The following is a 15892-nucleotide window of genomic DNA, read 5'->3' as shown; positions in this document are numbered from 1 at the left end:
ATAAAAAAAGAAAAAGAAAGGAAGGAAGGAAAAAGGAAATGAAAGGAAAAGAGAAGAGAGGGGAAAGAAAGGGAGGGAAAAGGAGGGGAGAGGAGAGGAGAGGAGAGGAGAGGAGAGAAAAGAGAAACAAAGTATTTGTCTTGTACCAGGAACTCAACCTCCTGGGGTCAAGGCCAGTCCCTGCCCTGCTCAGATCTGACTATGCAGCAACAAGGGAATACAGGTGATGGTGACCTTGGCCAGCCACTGGGTCGCAGGGACACCGGGAAGCTGAGGGATCAAAGGGCCAATCCCTGCCTGGCTATGGCCTCACTTGCCTGTCCGGCAGTGCTTTTGAAGTCCTGGGCAGGGCAGCTCGGGCACCTGTCCTGCACCTGTTGTTGGGCCACTCGGAGTCCCCTGCTTGGCCACCCAGTCATAGTGACAACAGGAAAGTAAACATTCCCTCACCCCTAGGGCTGGAAAGTTGCCAGAGAGGAAGTGGGACTGCCAGCAGAGCCCCTCCAGGCTGGGACAGCCCGCCAGGGGTTATTTATACCCTGGCTGGGGGCATGGCCTCGATTGTGCCCTTACTCATCCTGCTAGGTGAGGAGAACTTTGGGGGCAATGGAGGGGAGAGGGGAAGAGTCTCAAGTAGGCACATTTAGACACAGCACCTGGGTGAAGGGAAGTTTTAGACATCTAGCCCCCAGGGACCCGGCAGCCACGATCCATACCCTCCACCCTTGCTTAGTTTGGCCTCTGTAATCCCGACCTTGCTTCTCTGCTGGGCCATGGCTTCCAGGGCCCAGCCCCAAGTCCCAGCTTCCAATTTGCTTCCAAAGCCCCAGGAATCCAGGCTCCAGCTCCCTCTGAGAGAAAGGCAGGAGACAGATCACTCAGCAGATGAGAAAACAGTCCCAGAAGCGGGGCAGGACTCTACCCTTAACATGACAATCTGCCCTTGAACTGCTCAGTCTAACCCTGGGCAGAGGAGGTAGAGGGCGCTTCTCACTGAGTCACCAAGCACTTACCATGTACAGAGACTGCAGTCACACATCCAGTTTACAGGGGAAAATATCAAGACACAGGGTGGGAAGTAATAGGCCAGTGTGTGTGCGTGCATGCGTGCGTGCGTGCGTGCGTGCATGTGTGCGTGTGACAGAGACAGAGACACAGAGAGACAGAGAGGATGTGCATGAATGAATTCCCATCCAGGTCCATGGTGGAAGGAGGGTAGGCCAATGGTAGACTGCCTGCCAGGAGGGCCAGGACCGGAAGGTGACTCGCACTGCATCAACAGGGCATATGACTCAGGACCCCTGGGATCTCTCCCAATGGCCACGGGATATGGCGTCAATGGCTTGAGTGACATAGGACACTCTGGTAACACAGGACATGATGCTTTAGTTGCTGTAGAAATGGTGGTGGGGGAAGGGAGCCCCCAGGAGGTCACGTAGGGTAAGAAAAGGTTCGTTTTCCTGGCTTGAGTTTTATAACCCCACTGGGAACACTACGGGCCTCTGAGCCTCATTCTGTACTCCTCATACTGAGCTTAAAAGTGACCCTGTGTGTTGGGCCAGGGATTTAGCTCAATGGTGCTGCGCCTGCCTCATAAGTGCAAGGTCCTAAACTCAATCCCCAGTACCAAAAAAACAATTTAAAAGTGACCCTGTGTGGAGGTCCTGCTTCTTGGAGAGCCTGACACTGGCATTCCTCCAATTCCCACCCAACCTGCACAGATAGATGGCTGCCTTGTGAGGAGTGGAGAATGGGATAGGTCCCCAAATCCCTCCCCAGGAAGCAGGCTTCCTTCTAGATGCTACTATCTCTTGGAGGATGCCCACTCTCCCTGCCACCCCATTTCCTAATGCTGAGGTTGGAAGCACAGAGGGTGATGGGAAGGCAGGAGCTTGCTGTTGACTCAGCCCAACCCACCCAGTCCAGCATGTCCTACAGAAGAGAGCTAACTCCCAAAGCATTCATCCAAACTAGCCTGCAGAAGGGGAAACTAAGGTACAGAAAGAAAGGAGGAAGGCTCTGCCTTATTAACCCATAGCTAGAGCACTAATGGTCGGGGCAATGGAAGCAAAGAGCCCCCATGCTAGTCCTGAATCTCTGGCTGCAGGCAGGAAGGCTCCTCAGTCAGAATGGTGCTTATCCCAGGGTCTCAGGTGAACAGTAGAATCAGAATTCTGTCTGCCCTCCTCCCCCAAACCATATACCACAGGGAAAAAGAATGGGGTGGGGCCAGGGTGGTTCAGTAGCCCTCAGTACCAACCCCTGACTCCAGCAGTGTCAGGAAGGGCCAGATGCTACTAGGCCCAGCTTCCTTCTGGAGACTTAGGCCAAGAGGATCCAAGAGTCTAAGATAGCATTAGTGGGTAAGGGCCTGATGCAGACCCAGCCTGGCCATGTCCTCAGACCAGTCCCACCTTCACCCCATTTGTCCCAAGGCCAGCCTTGTAGGAGTGCCACCCCTCCCCCATGGCCATGGCAATGTCAAGGAAGGGGCTAGGGCACAATCAAGGGTGTCTATGGATGTCTATTGATGCCAGGACCCAAACCTGGATAAGTCTTGACCTTGGGGAAGAGAGGAAGATGTGTCTGGGTGATACTTTCTGGGAAGGGTCCCCACCCCCAGGCTGGGCCCAGGTTGGGTGGGGCGGTATCCGGGAAGGAAGAGCTTATTCTGGCATCAGACACATCATTTCCGCCTCTAGGCTTCTCTCAAGGCCATTAGACACTCAGGGTCTTGGCCCAGAACAGCTTGGCATAGGTCCAGAGGCAGAATATTCACAGTGCCTAGGGGCATAATCCTAAGGGTATCCATCTCCTCCTCCCTGTGAAGCAGTGTTTGATGCCTCACTTTAAAGGCCAGGATAGCCCTGAGCAGGCGTGTCCACAGCCCTTGCTCAAAACCCCAAGTGGGAGGCTCTGCCCCTCATTGCCGTCTCTAGGACACCAGGTCTGAGGCCAGAGAAGCAGGGGCTGCTGCCAAAAGAGGGGTCTCGGAGTAGGGGTGGGTACCCCGCCCCCTTGGTTACAGCCCCACAAAGCTGTAGGCCCTGACTGACAGTGTTACCTCCTCCAACAGAGCTGGTGAAGGGCTGATAGACAGGTCCCTGCAGCCCAGCTCTGACCTCTGACCTCGAGTGGGCTGGTGGGGCCCTAATCCCTGAGCTGAAGAGAAATGAGACTGTGGGTGAAGGAAAGGGGTTGCCGCCACGGGTCTTTGTTAGTGCTTCTTCCACAGAAATACCTCCTGACCTTCCAATTTTCTGAGGAGGAGAACTGAGATAGTCAAGGGACCAGTAGCAGTGGCCATGACAAGAGAGGCAGGGCTAGGCAGTCCCTCAACCTCTTTCACTCTCCCAAAGCTTTGAGGGGCCCCAGAGGAAGGCCCAGGGGCTGGACTGGCTCCCAGCCTAATCCTCTTTTAATGAGCGGCCAGCCGGAAGGCCTCAGCCCCTGGCCACAGCCCTGCAACCCTGGGAGCCCCAGCCAGGCCAAGCTGGGGGTGGGGCGGCCCAGAAGTCTGTCATGCACCTTCCCCTGCTCAGCACACCCATCTCACATATACTCTAATGCTGAGACCACAGCTGCTGACCAGGCCAATCCAGGGCCCGTCATTTGCAGAGATGCCTCCCTCATTCTCCCATGAACCCTGGTCCCACATGGGGCTGTGCAGGGGAAGCTGTCGCTTCTAATTTTCCTTTCCTCCCTGGGTGTTCTGGATAGGAAGCACTAGAAGCCAGAAGCAGGGTTTGCCTTGGGCTAAATCTGCCCACTTCCTTGAGGAGTATGTCCTGAGTTCCTCTGGCTTTCCTAAGCCACTCATATCTGGCCCATCCTTTCCATGACCATGCTTTCCAACCAAACACCCAGAAGCCTCTTCAGGAGCCATATACAGGCCCCCCATCCCGAGGCAGGTGAGCCAGGTCAGTGCCAACAAAACCAATTACAGCCTGCTCTCACCCAATTAGCAACTAATTATGGCCTCATAGTCCATTCAACATAATTAACATGTAAATGACTCTACTTGTTTATATTCAATAACCATTCTGATTGAATTCAATTTAAATATCTGAACTAGAGACCCAGTTACCACATTTCCTCACCTAGTAATTTACCAACTAGCACTGTCGCTTCCTGGGAAATGTGGCTCCTCTAAGGGGAGAGGGATCTAAGCCCAGAGGAGAGTGGAAGGGCAGGTATCACTGTGCCCAGGGTGCCCAGTGCATTCTCCGCATCAGGGTGCATTCTGTGCATCCTTGGCAAATCCATCCCAGGGGTGCAGAGAGGTGATGGGGTAGGAAGAACTCCCATGGGACCCTCTGATGGGACATCCTCTGGAACAAGGGGCCCTTCTTAAGGGCTACTGTAAACATCCCAGCTGTTCAGTAAACACTGAACATGGTAAGAGACACCCAGCTGGGCTAAAACTCGACTCCACTCTTCCCTCCTATTTCAGGGCCCTGGGGGCTGGATCCTACAGGCCCAGGCACACTGTTCCCACGCCCGTTCTGCCCCAGTGCCCACCTGCTCCACCCAGGAGGACAGACGGGGGTGGGGGCTGGCTCATCCCAAGCCAGGAGGAAAAGAGTAGCAAGGTCAGCCCTTAGCACATACCAGCCCAGAACCAGAGGTTCCACACTTTGTCCCCCAAGGACATCCAGTGACTTCTGACCCTCTGTTCCAGCAGATGGGAGCTCTCCTGACTAGATGCCTCCACCTACCCCTGCCCAGCCCATGGTCCCATGGCATCTGATCGTTCCAGGTCTAGGCTTCTGCACAGACCCTGAGCCGGATGCATAGTTGCCTGTGAGAGCACATGAAAGCATTTGCTGGGTGAGCAGATGCCAGAACTGAGCTCCACTTGGGAAGGACACAATGTGATCAAGAGATGCCCTTGTATAGGGAATAAGAGGAAGTGACCAGGGCCAGGCAAGCAGAACATACACAGGAATGTGCCCTCAAAAGTGTGAAGGGGATAAGGTTAGTCTGGGAGGAAGGCATGCTTTCCTTTCTCAGGTGGAGAAAGTGAAATGGTTTTCAGAGCTTGCTTCCAGTTCCACAGGCCCCAGGGCCACCCCTCCTCCCACATTCCAGACCTGCCCCGGAAACCCCTCACTCCTTCCTCCACCACCTCCTCCTCCCCACCATGACTGCAAAAGACAACAAACTCTCCATGGCTCATTTACTCCGATAAATCACCCAGAAGGGGGGTGTAGGATGGGACCCGACAGGCTGGTGGATGTCAAGACCCTCCCCCTGCCCCGGACCCAGCCCTCATCTTTGCAGCCCTCTTTGGATTCCTGCAGACTCTGCAGAGGCTTTGCTTTGCTTGCACAGGATGCCAGGGACCATCAGCCCCCTCGCTGACATTCTGATGCAAAAACTGAGGCACAGAACAGATCCATGCTCAGGGTCAGCTCTGGAGGTTGCAGTGAAGCTGGCAGCTAATCAAGGGATAGCAACAAGTTCTCCACATGGGCCTGGTGCTGGAACAGGAAGGGGTGGATCAAAATGACAGCGCAGACAGCCAGGGTGAGGTACTGCCCACCTGGTCTTCGGTGCTACAGAAGCCACAAGACCCCCATACTCTAGCCACTGCTCTGCCAGCTGTACTGTATACCCCAGGAGGCAACCAGGGCAGACCAGCAGATACAGAAAGCTATGGATTCTGCCATAGAGGAAAATGAGGGCATCAGCTCCAAGCCCCAACTGGGGGGAAAAAAAAATAAGGCTCTGGGTTAGGTGAAGGGACTGCATAGGAAAGAACATGTCCGGGTAGGAAGCCAGGGAAGGCTGGGATTCTGAGGGGGTGAAGGCAAGGCAGGCACTGAGGGAGAAAGGAAGGAAGAAGAGTGGGGGAAGGGGAGTCTGGAGCTGAGGTCTCCAGCCCTCAAGGTTTCCTGGCCCCTGGAGGTACCCAATGCTTTGGGCCTGTCCTTGCCCTGCACAGGGATGCACCTCACAGCCAATGCTTCTTCTGTGGGTCTAGCTGAGCCCTTCTCCCCAGGCTGGTCCTGATCCTAGACCAATAGCCATTACCAGACCCCGTTCTTTGCTGGTTCAGGACCACTGCTCAGGGGCTGGAGCCTAAGAGTCCTCTCCCTCTCCCTGGGGTTGCTCGTGAGACTGCAGGCCTGCCAAGCTCGGGTGCCCACGTGAGCTAGGCTTTGGATTGAAGCTGAAGCCTTCATGCGGGCACCTGGCAAAGGCCTTCCTGCTATTTCTAAGAAAAATGCAGCAGGAATTCTCTATTTCTTTAAAGGCTCCCCTCGAGGTAGGGCTCAGATTCCCAGGACAGAACCAGGTCAGGTCAAGCAAACACTGTTTGCCCAGCCTTGTAGATGACCCAGTGAAGAGGCCAGGTCTGGCCCCTGGCACAAGCTGAGTAGGTGCCCCAAGCAGGCTCACGACCTTATCTTGGCAGGGGAAGGGTATGGGATACATACTCCCATCACATGCGTCACTATTACTGGAATTTTTCTACCAGACATATTGAGTACCTCTGCCTTGAAAAAGAGTTAAAGCCAGAGGTTCTGTACTGCACTGGGCCTTTGTCCCTGCTTTTCCATCTTCATCTTCACAATCTCTCCTTTCCTTGGAGATACTGTCTCACCAGGAAGCCTGCCAGATGCCCAGATGCCCAAGGTAGGAATCCTCCTCTCCTGACCCCTCCACCTAGCCAGCAGGACTCAACTCTCTCCTGCAGTACTTTCTCAGTGCTACCTCCCTAAACAAAGAGTAAAATTCCCTAATACCTTGGGACACCCTCCCCGCAACACCCTCATGTGTCCATACAATCCTGGCCACTGAAACCTCCTTTGCTGCCAACACAGTCACAGTACTCACACAATTAATCCTCTTGACAACATAGTGAGGCCAGGACTATTCTCATTCCCACTTTCTAGGAGCAGTGGGAAGTTCATCACTCAAGATCTACCATAGCCAGGATGCAAAAAAAAAAGTAGCCTGAGCCCTCAGGATGCTGCTTCAAGGGGGCAATTGCCATTCCCACTTTATACAGGGGGGAAACTAGGGCTCAGAGACGTTAAGCTACTTGTCTGAGGTCACACAGAGAACAAGGGTGATATTGGAATTTGTCTGTCTTTGGGGCCAACCAGCTACTGCCACCCCTTCTATAGTATAGGTACTCCCCTCTGCACACTGGGTGAGGAGCTGAAAGGTTCCTAGGAGTTAGGAGCCAGGAAGCCATGGCTCTCAAGCCACTTTCTGAGCTATTACCATCTCTGGAAGGGCCAAGAGGTCAAAGGCACACATACACACAAATCAACAGACAAGAGTCCCCTCTGAGGCTTGCTATCTCCCAAGTCACAGGGTGAAAGATGCCTTTACAGTCAGGGTGAAATTTTTACCTGGTGGTTTCACTTTAAATTCTTTATGATTACAAAGCAGCAGGGGCTGCCAAGGAACATGATTTACTCCTTGAGCATGCACCAGCTCCTTGCTCAGTGCCAAGGGAAGCTGGAGCCAGGCAGGGAGGGGCAGGCGGCATGCCAGGGATCAGAGACAAGGCCTGTGCTGCAGAGGCCCAGTCAGTGGTGGTCCCATCCAAAGTCTGGTTGCATCTAGAAGTTGCCAAAGGCCCAAACTCCTGGCCTAGGTTCTCAGGTTGGGCCCCAGGCAAGTTCTTATACAATTTCTCTTTCTCCAGGGACCATTTCTCATCTTGGTTCCTCTGGAAAACCTACCCCTCTCTGGCTTGTTAGCTCCAAAGCCCACTGCAACTGTCAAAGCCACCAGACCCCTGCCCAGCTCCCTGGTGCTACCCTGGCCTCAAAGCTGCCAGGCCTCCTCCTGGTCTTCTACAACTGAAAGCTCTGTATGGAGCTTCTGGCTTTGGCTGGCCAGGGAGCCCATGGGGGATAAGAGTAGGTCCTCTACTTCCTCCTAACCCCCACCACCACACATGCAGCTAAGCCTGGACAAAGTCCATCAAGGTTTCTAACAAGATCCTGCACCCACACCACTGTGGGGAAGGAAATGAGCTGTAACCCCTCCCAACTCCTAACTAAGTTTCTAACAGGACCTGGCAACTGTGGGATGCTGATGCCACATGCAAATGTGGGTGGTGGCACCATTCTGAGCCATTTACTGACAAACGCAGATGGGAGAGCAGTGACCAGAACCCACCCATTCGTCCTTCACCTGTAAGACATCCTTTTTCACTGAGCAAGCCCAACGAGGCCCAGTGAGGCTCTAGACATTGAAGCCCCTTTTTCTTTGAGGGCCTGGTTTTCCCATCTCTGACCTGAGAGGGTTTCCCAGGAAACCTCAGTGAAAGGGCTAAAAAATAAGCCAAGCTCAAGTCTGCTGCTTTAGCGGGCAGAGCAGCAGGAGCCTGCCCAGTACAACCCCATCTCCTTCCTGAGGAAGCAAGGCTTGGAAGGCTGAAGCTGGCCCCATAGGATCCTGGCACCCCAGCCCCAGCTCATGGCAGGGGGCCATGCTCACATGATCTCCTCTATCCTTCACTCTCAGTCCTAGAACATGCTTGGGCATTAGGCAGAGCCAAGCTCAACCTCAGTCCCCCACCTGCATGCCCTAGAAAGCCCCTAAACCTTCCTTCTCATGGGAAACCCAGGCAAACCATCCTTGGGCCTAGGGTGCAGTCCTGCCTGGTTATTATTACCTACTATCATTTTTATTATTTTTCTCTTTTCAGACTTTCCCTCACATGCTCCCTCTCCCTAGTCCTGCCTCAGTTTCACTAGTAGCTCAGCTACCTTCTGTTATCGTAAGATCCCTCTCTCCCACCAAATACCTCTTGGCCTCAAATCATGGCCAGAGCTAGCCCAGGCAGCAGTGGTGTTTTGAGGGGTGGCTTCCTGGGAAAAAGTAAACACTGCCCAAGCTAAACAAAGCGCCTGGCAGGGCTCTGTACCTTCCAGCTAGTGCTTGGGACAGAGGTGGTGCACCATGGCCTCGTCATCTCAGGATAGGAGAAGGAAGAATTTTTTTTTGCCCAGATTTGGCCTGTGACTTTGGGCCCTGGCAAGGGGTAGGGGGTCAGGGGTGCTGTTATCCAAGCATCCATGAGCTCTCCAGTGTCAGGCCTCAAAGAACACCTCACCTCTTCCTAGAAACCCTCCCTTTTGACCCATCACTTGTGCCTGACCTTGGCTAGCCTGCTGACAGACACTCAGAAGATGGGCCAGAGAAGCTCCCCCATCTGTGCAAACATTGGGCCTCTCTGCCTATGCACGCTCACAGCTCTAGACCTGGCTGGGGTAACCAGGCGGATGGGCGGCAGCAAGCCCAAGCCTTGCCCAGTTCCTGCCTTTGTTCCTTTATCTGCCCTAGGCAGTGTGGCCCCTTATGCCAGCACCTCCGCCTAGTAAGGAGTAGCCCTACTCAGACTAGAACTGGTGCCTTCTGGCTACACTAGGACCCAAGGCAGAGCAGGGAAAACCCAGCCAGTGCACCTGAAGCCTAGGTTACCAGTTGTTTTATCCATCCAATCACAGAAAACGAATTTGAGTCATGGAGCTCAACTGAGCAGTAATGCTTCTATGAGTAACTTGCTCAGTGCCCTTCATGTGTACCTGTAAAGAAAGACCGCTGCCCTCTCCAAGCCCTGGCCTAGCTGTGGGTTAGTTAACCCCATCTTCTCTAGGGATTAATCTCCATTCTGTCCACAGACACTCAGTGAGGGCTTCCCCCTCATGAGGACACCTTTATATACAGGACTGGTTGAGACCATTCACTGTTTGGGGACACATAAAGCCTGGTGCAAAGTACATGCTGGGCTCCTTGGTGACACTGTCCCACTGGGTACCCATTGTCTTTTGAGTAAGTCTATCGATGAACATCCCATCTCATCACTCCCATCTCCTAGGACTCAGCCCAGCGCAGGGCTCAGTAGTAGGAATTTCAGTATTTGCTACATTGAAGTGACATCTAAGCATAAAACTAGGACATCAGGTCAAGTGGGAACAGGGAAGTCATTTGTGGCCAAGGAACCTGTGTGTGTGCAAACACACAGAGGCCTGGATGGGGTAGCCCTGGGCATCCTCCAGCTCCACCCCAGGCTGCCACAGCAAGCAGCACTGTAGGCTGGCTGCCAGGGAGTCGGGCTTTTAGTCACCATGGGTGTTGGCTTCAAAGCTAATTGAGAGGGAGGGAATCGACCGACGCAATGTGGGCGCCAGCTAGGCCAGAACACCAGGGTTCTATTTCTGGCCTCGCTTCTGCCTCTTGCCTGACCTTGGTCATGCCCTTGCCTCTGCCTCAGTTTCTCTTTCCAGGAAACAGGAACAAAACCCTTTAACCCTGGAAGTCCAAAAAGGTTTAGAAGAACCAAACACAGGACCGGCCTTCTGCTTAAAAATAACACTCGGAATGGAGACAGGGTCTCCCAGCTGTGGAGACCAAACCACACCTCCATCCCCTACAGAGGGAGGAGACAACCTACTTGGGGAGAAGCGGGGAACCTGACCCCTTCAAGATTTATTAATCTGCTCTGAGGAGTTCCACCAGGGAAGGATGGAGGTATCAGCAGAATAAATATCTCACCTTCCCAGGCCTGGGTAAAGGGACACTTTCTAACCAAACGGATTAACTCTTCTCTGTCCATTTCTCAGACTGAGAGAGGACTCCTTCCAGGCACATCCTCAGACACTCCAGAAGGCAAGGACTGGGAAAACTGATGATAAGCAGCTCACTCCTCACTCCGCCCATCAAGTTGCAAGGGTGGGATGAGGTCAGGGGAGGGGGAATGAGATGGGGGCTGGGCCTCAGCCAAGCCTGAAGAAGAAAAGGTCAGCCCAGCCTTTTACCCAATATGGCTACTGGGAAATCTGGCCAGCCAGGCTGCATTGGCCCCACCCAGGGCAGGCGGCTGGACAAGGTTCATTTTGGCCAGAGGATAGGCAAGGCTGAGAACTCATCATGACTCCAGGCTCCCTAGACCCCAGCATCGTTGGTGCCCCTCGTCCCAGGCCCAGAATGGACTCTTAAGACCACACACTCCTGGGCCAGGGATTTAGCTCAGCGGTTCTGCTGCCTGCCTTGCAAGAACAGGGTCCCCAGTTCAATCCCTGGTACCAAAAAAACAAACAAACAAAAACCACACACTCCTCTCAAACAAGTGGCCAGCAGGGGAGCCACACGTCCTCCTGGGTGTGGGCACCATGTGTTTTCTTGCCCAGGGGGTAGGTGATGGAGCTGAGGACCAGCCTCTCACATTGAAGACCCCAACCATCATTAAAACCTTCCAGTGACCTCCCTGAAAAAGCACCCATCTGGAGATCTGAGGCCCCTCACAAGCATTCATTCTCCTAAACCTCTCTGTAGCTTCCCTGCTAGTCACAGCCACAGTACCCTCCCAGAGTCCGGGACACTTTCCCATATGAAGATCACAGGAAGGCTTCCCAAGTACCAATACCCTGGAGAGTAGGCCCTGCTCCCCCAACCTGCCAAGGCTTTAGTTCCTGCCTCACTGTCTGACCCTCCACCCCAAGAGATGCCTAGGATACAGAGCAGTGGCAAGTCTGGAAGGAATAACACTCCTGTCTCCCTGTTACCCTACAGACCTTGGGCCACCCAGCCCAGAAACTCAGATGCACAGATTCAGGACCCTTTCCCAAAATATCTAAGTAGTTTCTAGCCTTTCTCAGCAAGTCATCATTGCCCCTGTTCCCCTCCCACCATGCCCAGCAAACCCCATGTGAGTTTTGGCCCTTTTTTTGCCCTGACACCTCTTCTCCCTCCTGCACAGTGGAGTTGAGTGCTGTGAAGACAGGATGAGTTCTGGGGAGAGCAAGGCAGCCTCTTACCTTTGAAGGAGAGCCGGACACGGGGTGTAGCTGGGAGGTGGTCTTGGGTGAGGGTGGCTGGCCAGGCCCCAGTCAGTAGGGAAGCCCAGAGGAGGAAACCAGTGACAAGCATTGTGGGAGGGGCCTGGGGCCCAGGAAGCAGGTTTGGCTCTCTGGACACCTGGAAGAGGGAAGCAAGATTGGAATGTGTGAGGCAGAGGAGATAATTTCTCCCTACCATCATCTCCCTTATGCCATTTATGCCAAGGTATTTGTGTTTCCCTACTGAACAAAAACATGACGGAGATCTCCATGCTTATGCCTCCAGCCTAGAATCATGAACACTCCAGTGTGCAAGCTTCATGTATGTTCTTTTGCCTGCCTTTGGGGAAGTGTTACAAAAGCATGAAGATCTGGCTCTAGTGGCCTGAGACGACCAGGGCTAATGGGGCAGCTGGAATCTCCAATCCAGCCTTCCTGATATCCTGAACTCCATTCACAAGACCCAATGCAGGTAGGTGATCATGAAGCTCTCTCCAGTTCCCAGCAGGGTCTCTCCCACACAAGTACCACAACAAAACAGGCTCCTTCTCACTCTCCCACTTCAAAGAATGGGGAAGAAATGGGGTCTATCCCTTCCTAGTTGGGCTAAAGACTCCTCGTGCAGGAAAAATCTGGACCTGATTTTTTAAAGCGGGGAGGGGATGAGACACACACACAAATAATCCCAAGCAGAAGGGACAGCACCAGTCAGAAAATAAGAGGCAGAGAACAGCTGGGCCTACTTTTACTAAAATCAAAGCAGGAAAGACCTGAGTCAGACAGGTGGAAGGACTTCCTGCCAGGAAAAAGTTTTCTATCTGCCCTTGGAAGGTGAAGGGGGACTAGGATAGCAAGTAGGCTTGGGGTAGAGTCTAAGCAAGCTCTCTTTATCATATTTCCAGCAGGCCCACGTTTCAATATTGTGTTTTTCAAATATTGTCTCCCCAGGCAGGCTGGCTGTTGGATAAACGCAGCCCAGCAGCAGTTGTTGGAACATATTGCTCCCTCCCAGCACAAACCAGCGCCAATTCCCACCCCCCACAGCCGGAAACACTGGGGGTAGGGGCCTCAAGAATGACAGTATGAGCCCCATCCCTCAGATCCTCCCTATCTCCTTCCTTCTCCCCAAGGCAGGCAGGACCCTGGGCCAATTTCTTGGATGCCAGGATGAGAGTTGGAGAACTACGGCCTGTCACTCATCTGCCATGACTGTCCAGTGCTGAGGAAAGGCTCAGGCTCCATATCTGACTTTCAAGCCCCACTTGACAGACCCTCGTGCCCTCCTCAACCTTCCTGTCTTGAGTCCTGTCTCTCTGTTGCAAGGCAAACCACTCGTGGTTTCTCAGACAGGAAGTACATAGCTCAGGCCACTGGCCTATTCCTCCTGTGGCACTCTCTGTGGGAACACCACCAACACCAGAGCGCCTGGAGTGTTACTTTCACATCCCTTTAATGCATTCTCCACCCCAGGTGCTCCTTCTGGGAAGGTGGCTGGGGGAGGGAAGAATCACAACCTGTCCTTCCCTTAGCTTGCAGGTCCCAAAGCTGAGCAGACTGGAAGGCTGGCTCCAATAAGGAGGGTAGATGGGAGAAAGCACTGTGTAGCCACCATGCCTTGGGGTGCACCAACGAGGCCCCCACCAACAGGCTTGCACATACACACCCACGAGTGCGTGCCCACACATGTCCTCACAGGCACGCGTTTTCTCAAGAACTTGACCTGCTAATAGGGTGGGGCATAAGCAAGGTGGGAGACACTAGCTTGGGAAGAGCAAGATACAATTTGAGTCCCTCTAAGGGCTTTGATCTTATGTATCAGGGGGCTCATGTCAACCAGCCTCCCATCTGCATCCTCCCCATGACCTCATTTTTCCTGTATCCATTTTCATGGTAACAAGGTCAGGGTCACCAAGGACAGAGTTGGAGTCAGCCAAGGTGTCCAGGAAGGTGGGGAACCTTCCCACAGGGCCCCCACAGGAACTTCGTACAATGCTCCGTCCCTGACAAAAGTGAACAAGGGATGATGAAGTCTGCTGGGGCCCCAGGTCCAAGTCCAGGCCCCTTCTTTGGTGGCCTTGGGGTAGAGGACAGAAGGAGCAGGAAGAAGAAAAGGACAGAGAGGAAAGATGGGAGAGGAATTCTACAGTTCCTTCCCCTCTGCTAGCCCCTAGATGCCTTCCATTTGTCTCAAGCCCCCCCCCAACAAGGCAGAACAAGCTCAGGTGGACAGACAAAGGAGGAAGAGCCACCGCCACCTGGGAGCCCACCAGGCGGAGAACAGAGAGGGAGAAGAGGCAAACTGGCGGGAGGGAGCAAGGGAGGGAGGCAGGCGGGAGGGAGGAGGAGAGAGGGAGGAGAGAGGGAGGGACGATGGAGGAGAGACGCTTGAACAAAGAACCGAGGAGCTGGGGCTGGCAGGGGGTGCAGGGAAGGGGCAGCTAGAGGAAGGGGTACGGAGGCACCTGGGGGCGGGGCAGGGGGCCAGGCGGTCGAATTGTCCAGCCCAATTCAGACGTCCCAGGCTGCGTGTGTGTATGTGTGTGTGTATGAGGGGGGAGAACCAACTGCCTGCCTCAGAGAAGGGAGGTTGGCTCCTCCGAGCTAAGAACTGCCTAGAAGGAAGGGAGGTAGAGACAGGGGTTACAGGGAACACAGGGAGAAAATTATTAACAGCATCCCACAGGCCAACAGCCCCTTAGATACCGCACCCCCAGCTCCTTCCTAGCTTCTCAGCTTCCCCCTAACCTCCAACACCTCAAGCAGAGCCACCCCAACATAGCTAGGACTGAAACTCCCCGTTTGTGGCCAGAGTTTCCCAGTCAAGGTCACCTGGGCCTGGTTCCACCCCCACCCCCCAAGGTGTGCAGAGAAGTGAGGCCTGAGGCTGGAGGGCTGGCCTTTTCTCACCTTCACCTCCTTGCCTCTGCACTTCCGGTCCTGGCTCCTTCAGGACTGAGGGGGAGCAGCAGGGGTAGGTGTGCCTGCCCAGACACCACACCCCACCAGGTCCAGGCACACCCCCTGGGGAGCCTAGGAAGAAGCCCCAGCGCCATCCATGGCCCTGGGCTGAGTCTCCCAACCACTGTACCCATTTCCCCATCTCTGTAACTAGGATAGTGGCTGCTGGGAATCAAATTGGTGAATTTAGGGGACAAGGATCTCCAATCTGGCCCAGCTCCAAAGTGGACACACTGGTGCCTTCAGTTTGCTCACTCCCCAAGACATTAAAAGGCTGGGCAAAGCTCTGCTATCTTAATTAGGAGTTATTTATCCAAGGGGGCCTCAGCCTAATTCCAGAGCACTCTTGCCAGCACTAATTCCTGGGCCACCTCAATACCTCACTGTCCCACCTGGGCAGGGCAAGCCACCAAGCCCCTGTTGTCTCCTCTCCACCTCACCACTAGCGACACTGCTCCTCTGTCTTATCTACATCCCACTTACAGGAGGGACCCTAAAACCAAGCAGGACTCCCTTTTGTAAAAAGCAAATCCAAGATATGGCTAGGGAGTGAGGGAACTGGCAGAATGCTGGGAGAAGAGCCAGGGTTGGTGACCCTCGACATGGAGGCTACAGTACAGCGCTTCACTTCGGGCTGACCACGTCTTCAGACAGGGACACCGAGGCTTAGCACTCACCTATTGGGGAAGACAGCTGCCTCAGGCATTAGTGGGACAGAGACCTGAGACCGGAGAAGGGGACCAGAATTCCCACTCCAGATCGTGAGGGTGAGGCTACCCATTCACCTGGAACCTTGTGGAGGGGAAAAAGTTGCTTTGCATACCTGTGACCCTACAGGCCACATCACCCAAACACCTACACATCCCCGCGTCGCCCCGAGGGTAGGGGGTCCCACCCGAGTACTGTCTGTCCCTTCTTCCGTAAGCCGTGCTCGGTCTAGCCAAATCCTGCTCACTGGACACTTCTGCAGAGTTAGGGTGCCACGAGTCCTGGAGGGGTCGCAGGTGGGCCGGCTGCCAGCCCAGCCCTTGGGTTCCCGCACACTCACCTCTTCCGGGCGGGGGCCTAGGCGCCCGGGCGGCGGTGGTGCGGAGAAGCTCCCGTAAACCGACCGGCACTATCGG

General features: G+C 54.2%; 1 protein-coding gene across 5 annotated transcripts in view; it reads right to left on the bottom strand.

Annotated features, from left to right (window-relative positions):
- Sema3f (semaphorin 3F) overlaps positions 1 to 15892 on the bottom strand; it is a 29669-nt gene that overhangs the window by 12588 nt on the left and 1189 nt on the right. For 2 of the 5 annotated variants that reach the window (XM_010615510.2, XM_010615514.2), the window contains exons 1-2: positions 15817 to 15892; positions 11790 to 11949 (exon numbers count right to left, since the gene is read on the bottom strand). In XM_010615510.2, coding sequence (XP_010613812.1) covers positions 11790 to 11901 — 112 coding nt within the window. In that variant the 5' untranslated portion in view covers positions 11902 to 11949; positions 15817 to 15892. Of the gene's footprint in view, positions 1 to 11789; positions 11950 to 14717; positions 14737 to 15445; positions 15580 to 15816 lie in introns of those variants that run through there. The other 3 variants (XM_010615511.3, XM_010615513.3, XM_010615512.3) reach the window with 3 other exon arrangements.

The sequence above is a fragment of the Fukomys damarensis genome, unplaced genomic scaffold (assembly GCF_012274545.1).
Source record: "Fukomys damarensis isolate Sample0158 unplaced genomic scaffold, DMR_v1.0_HiC HiC_scaffold_37, whole genome shotgun sequence".
Lineage (NCBI taxonomy): Eukaryota > Metazoa > Chordata > Mammalia > Rodentia > Bathyergidae > Fukomys > Fukomys damarensis.
The sequence above is the reverse complement of the archived record's forward strand: the minus strand, read 5'-3'. Positions and strand labels throughout refer to the sequence as shown.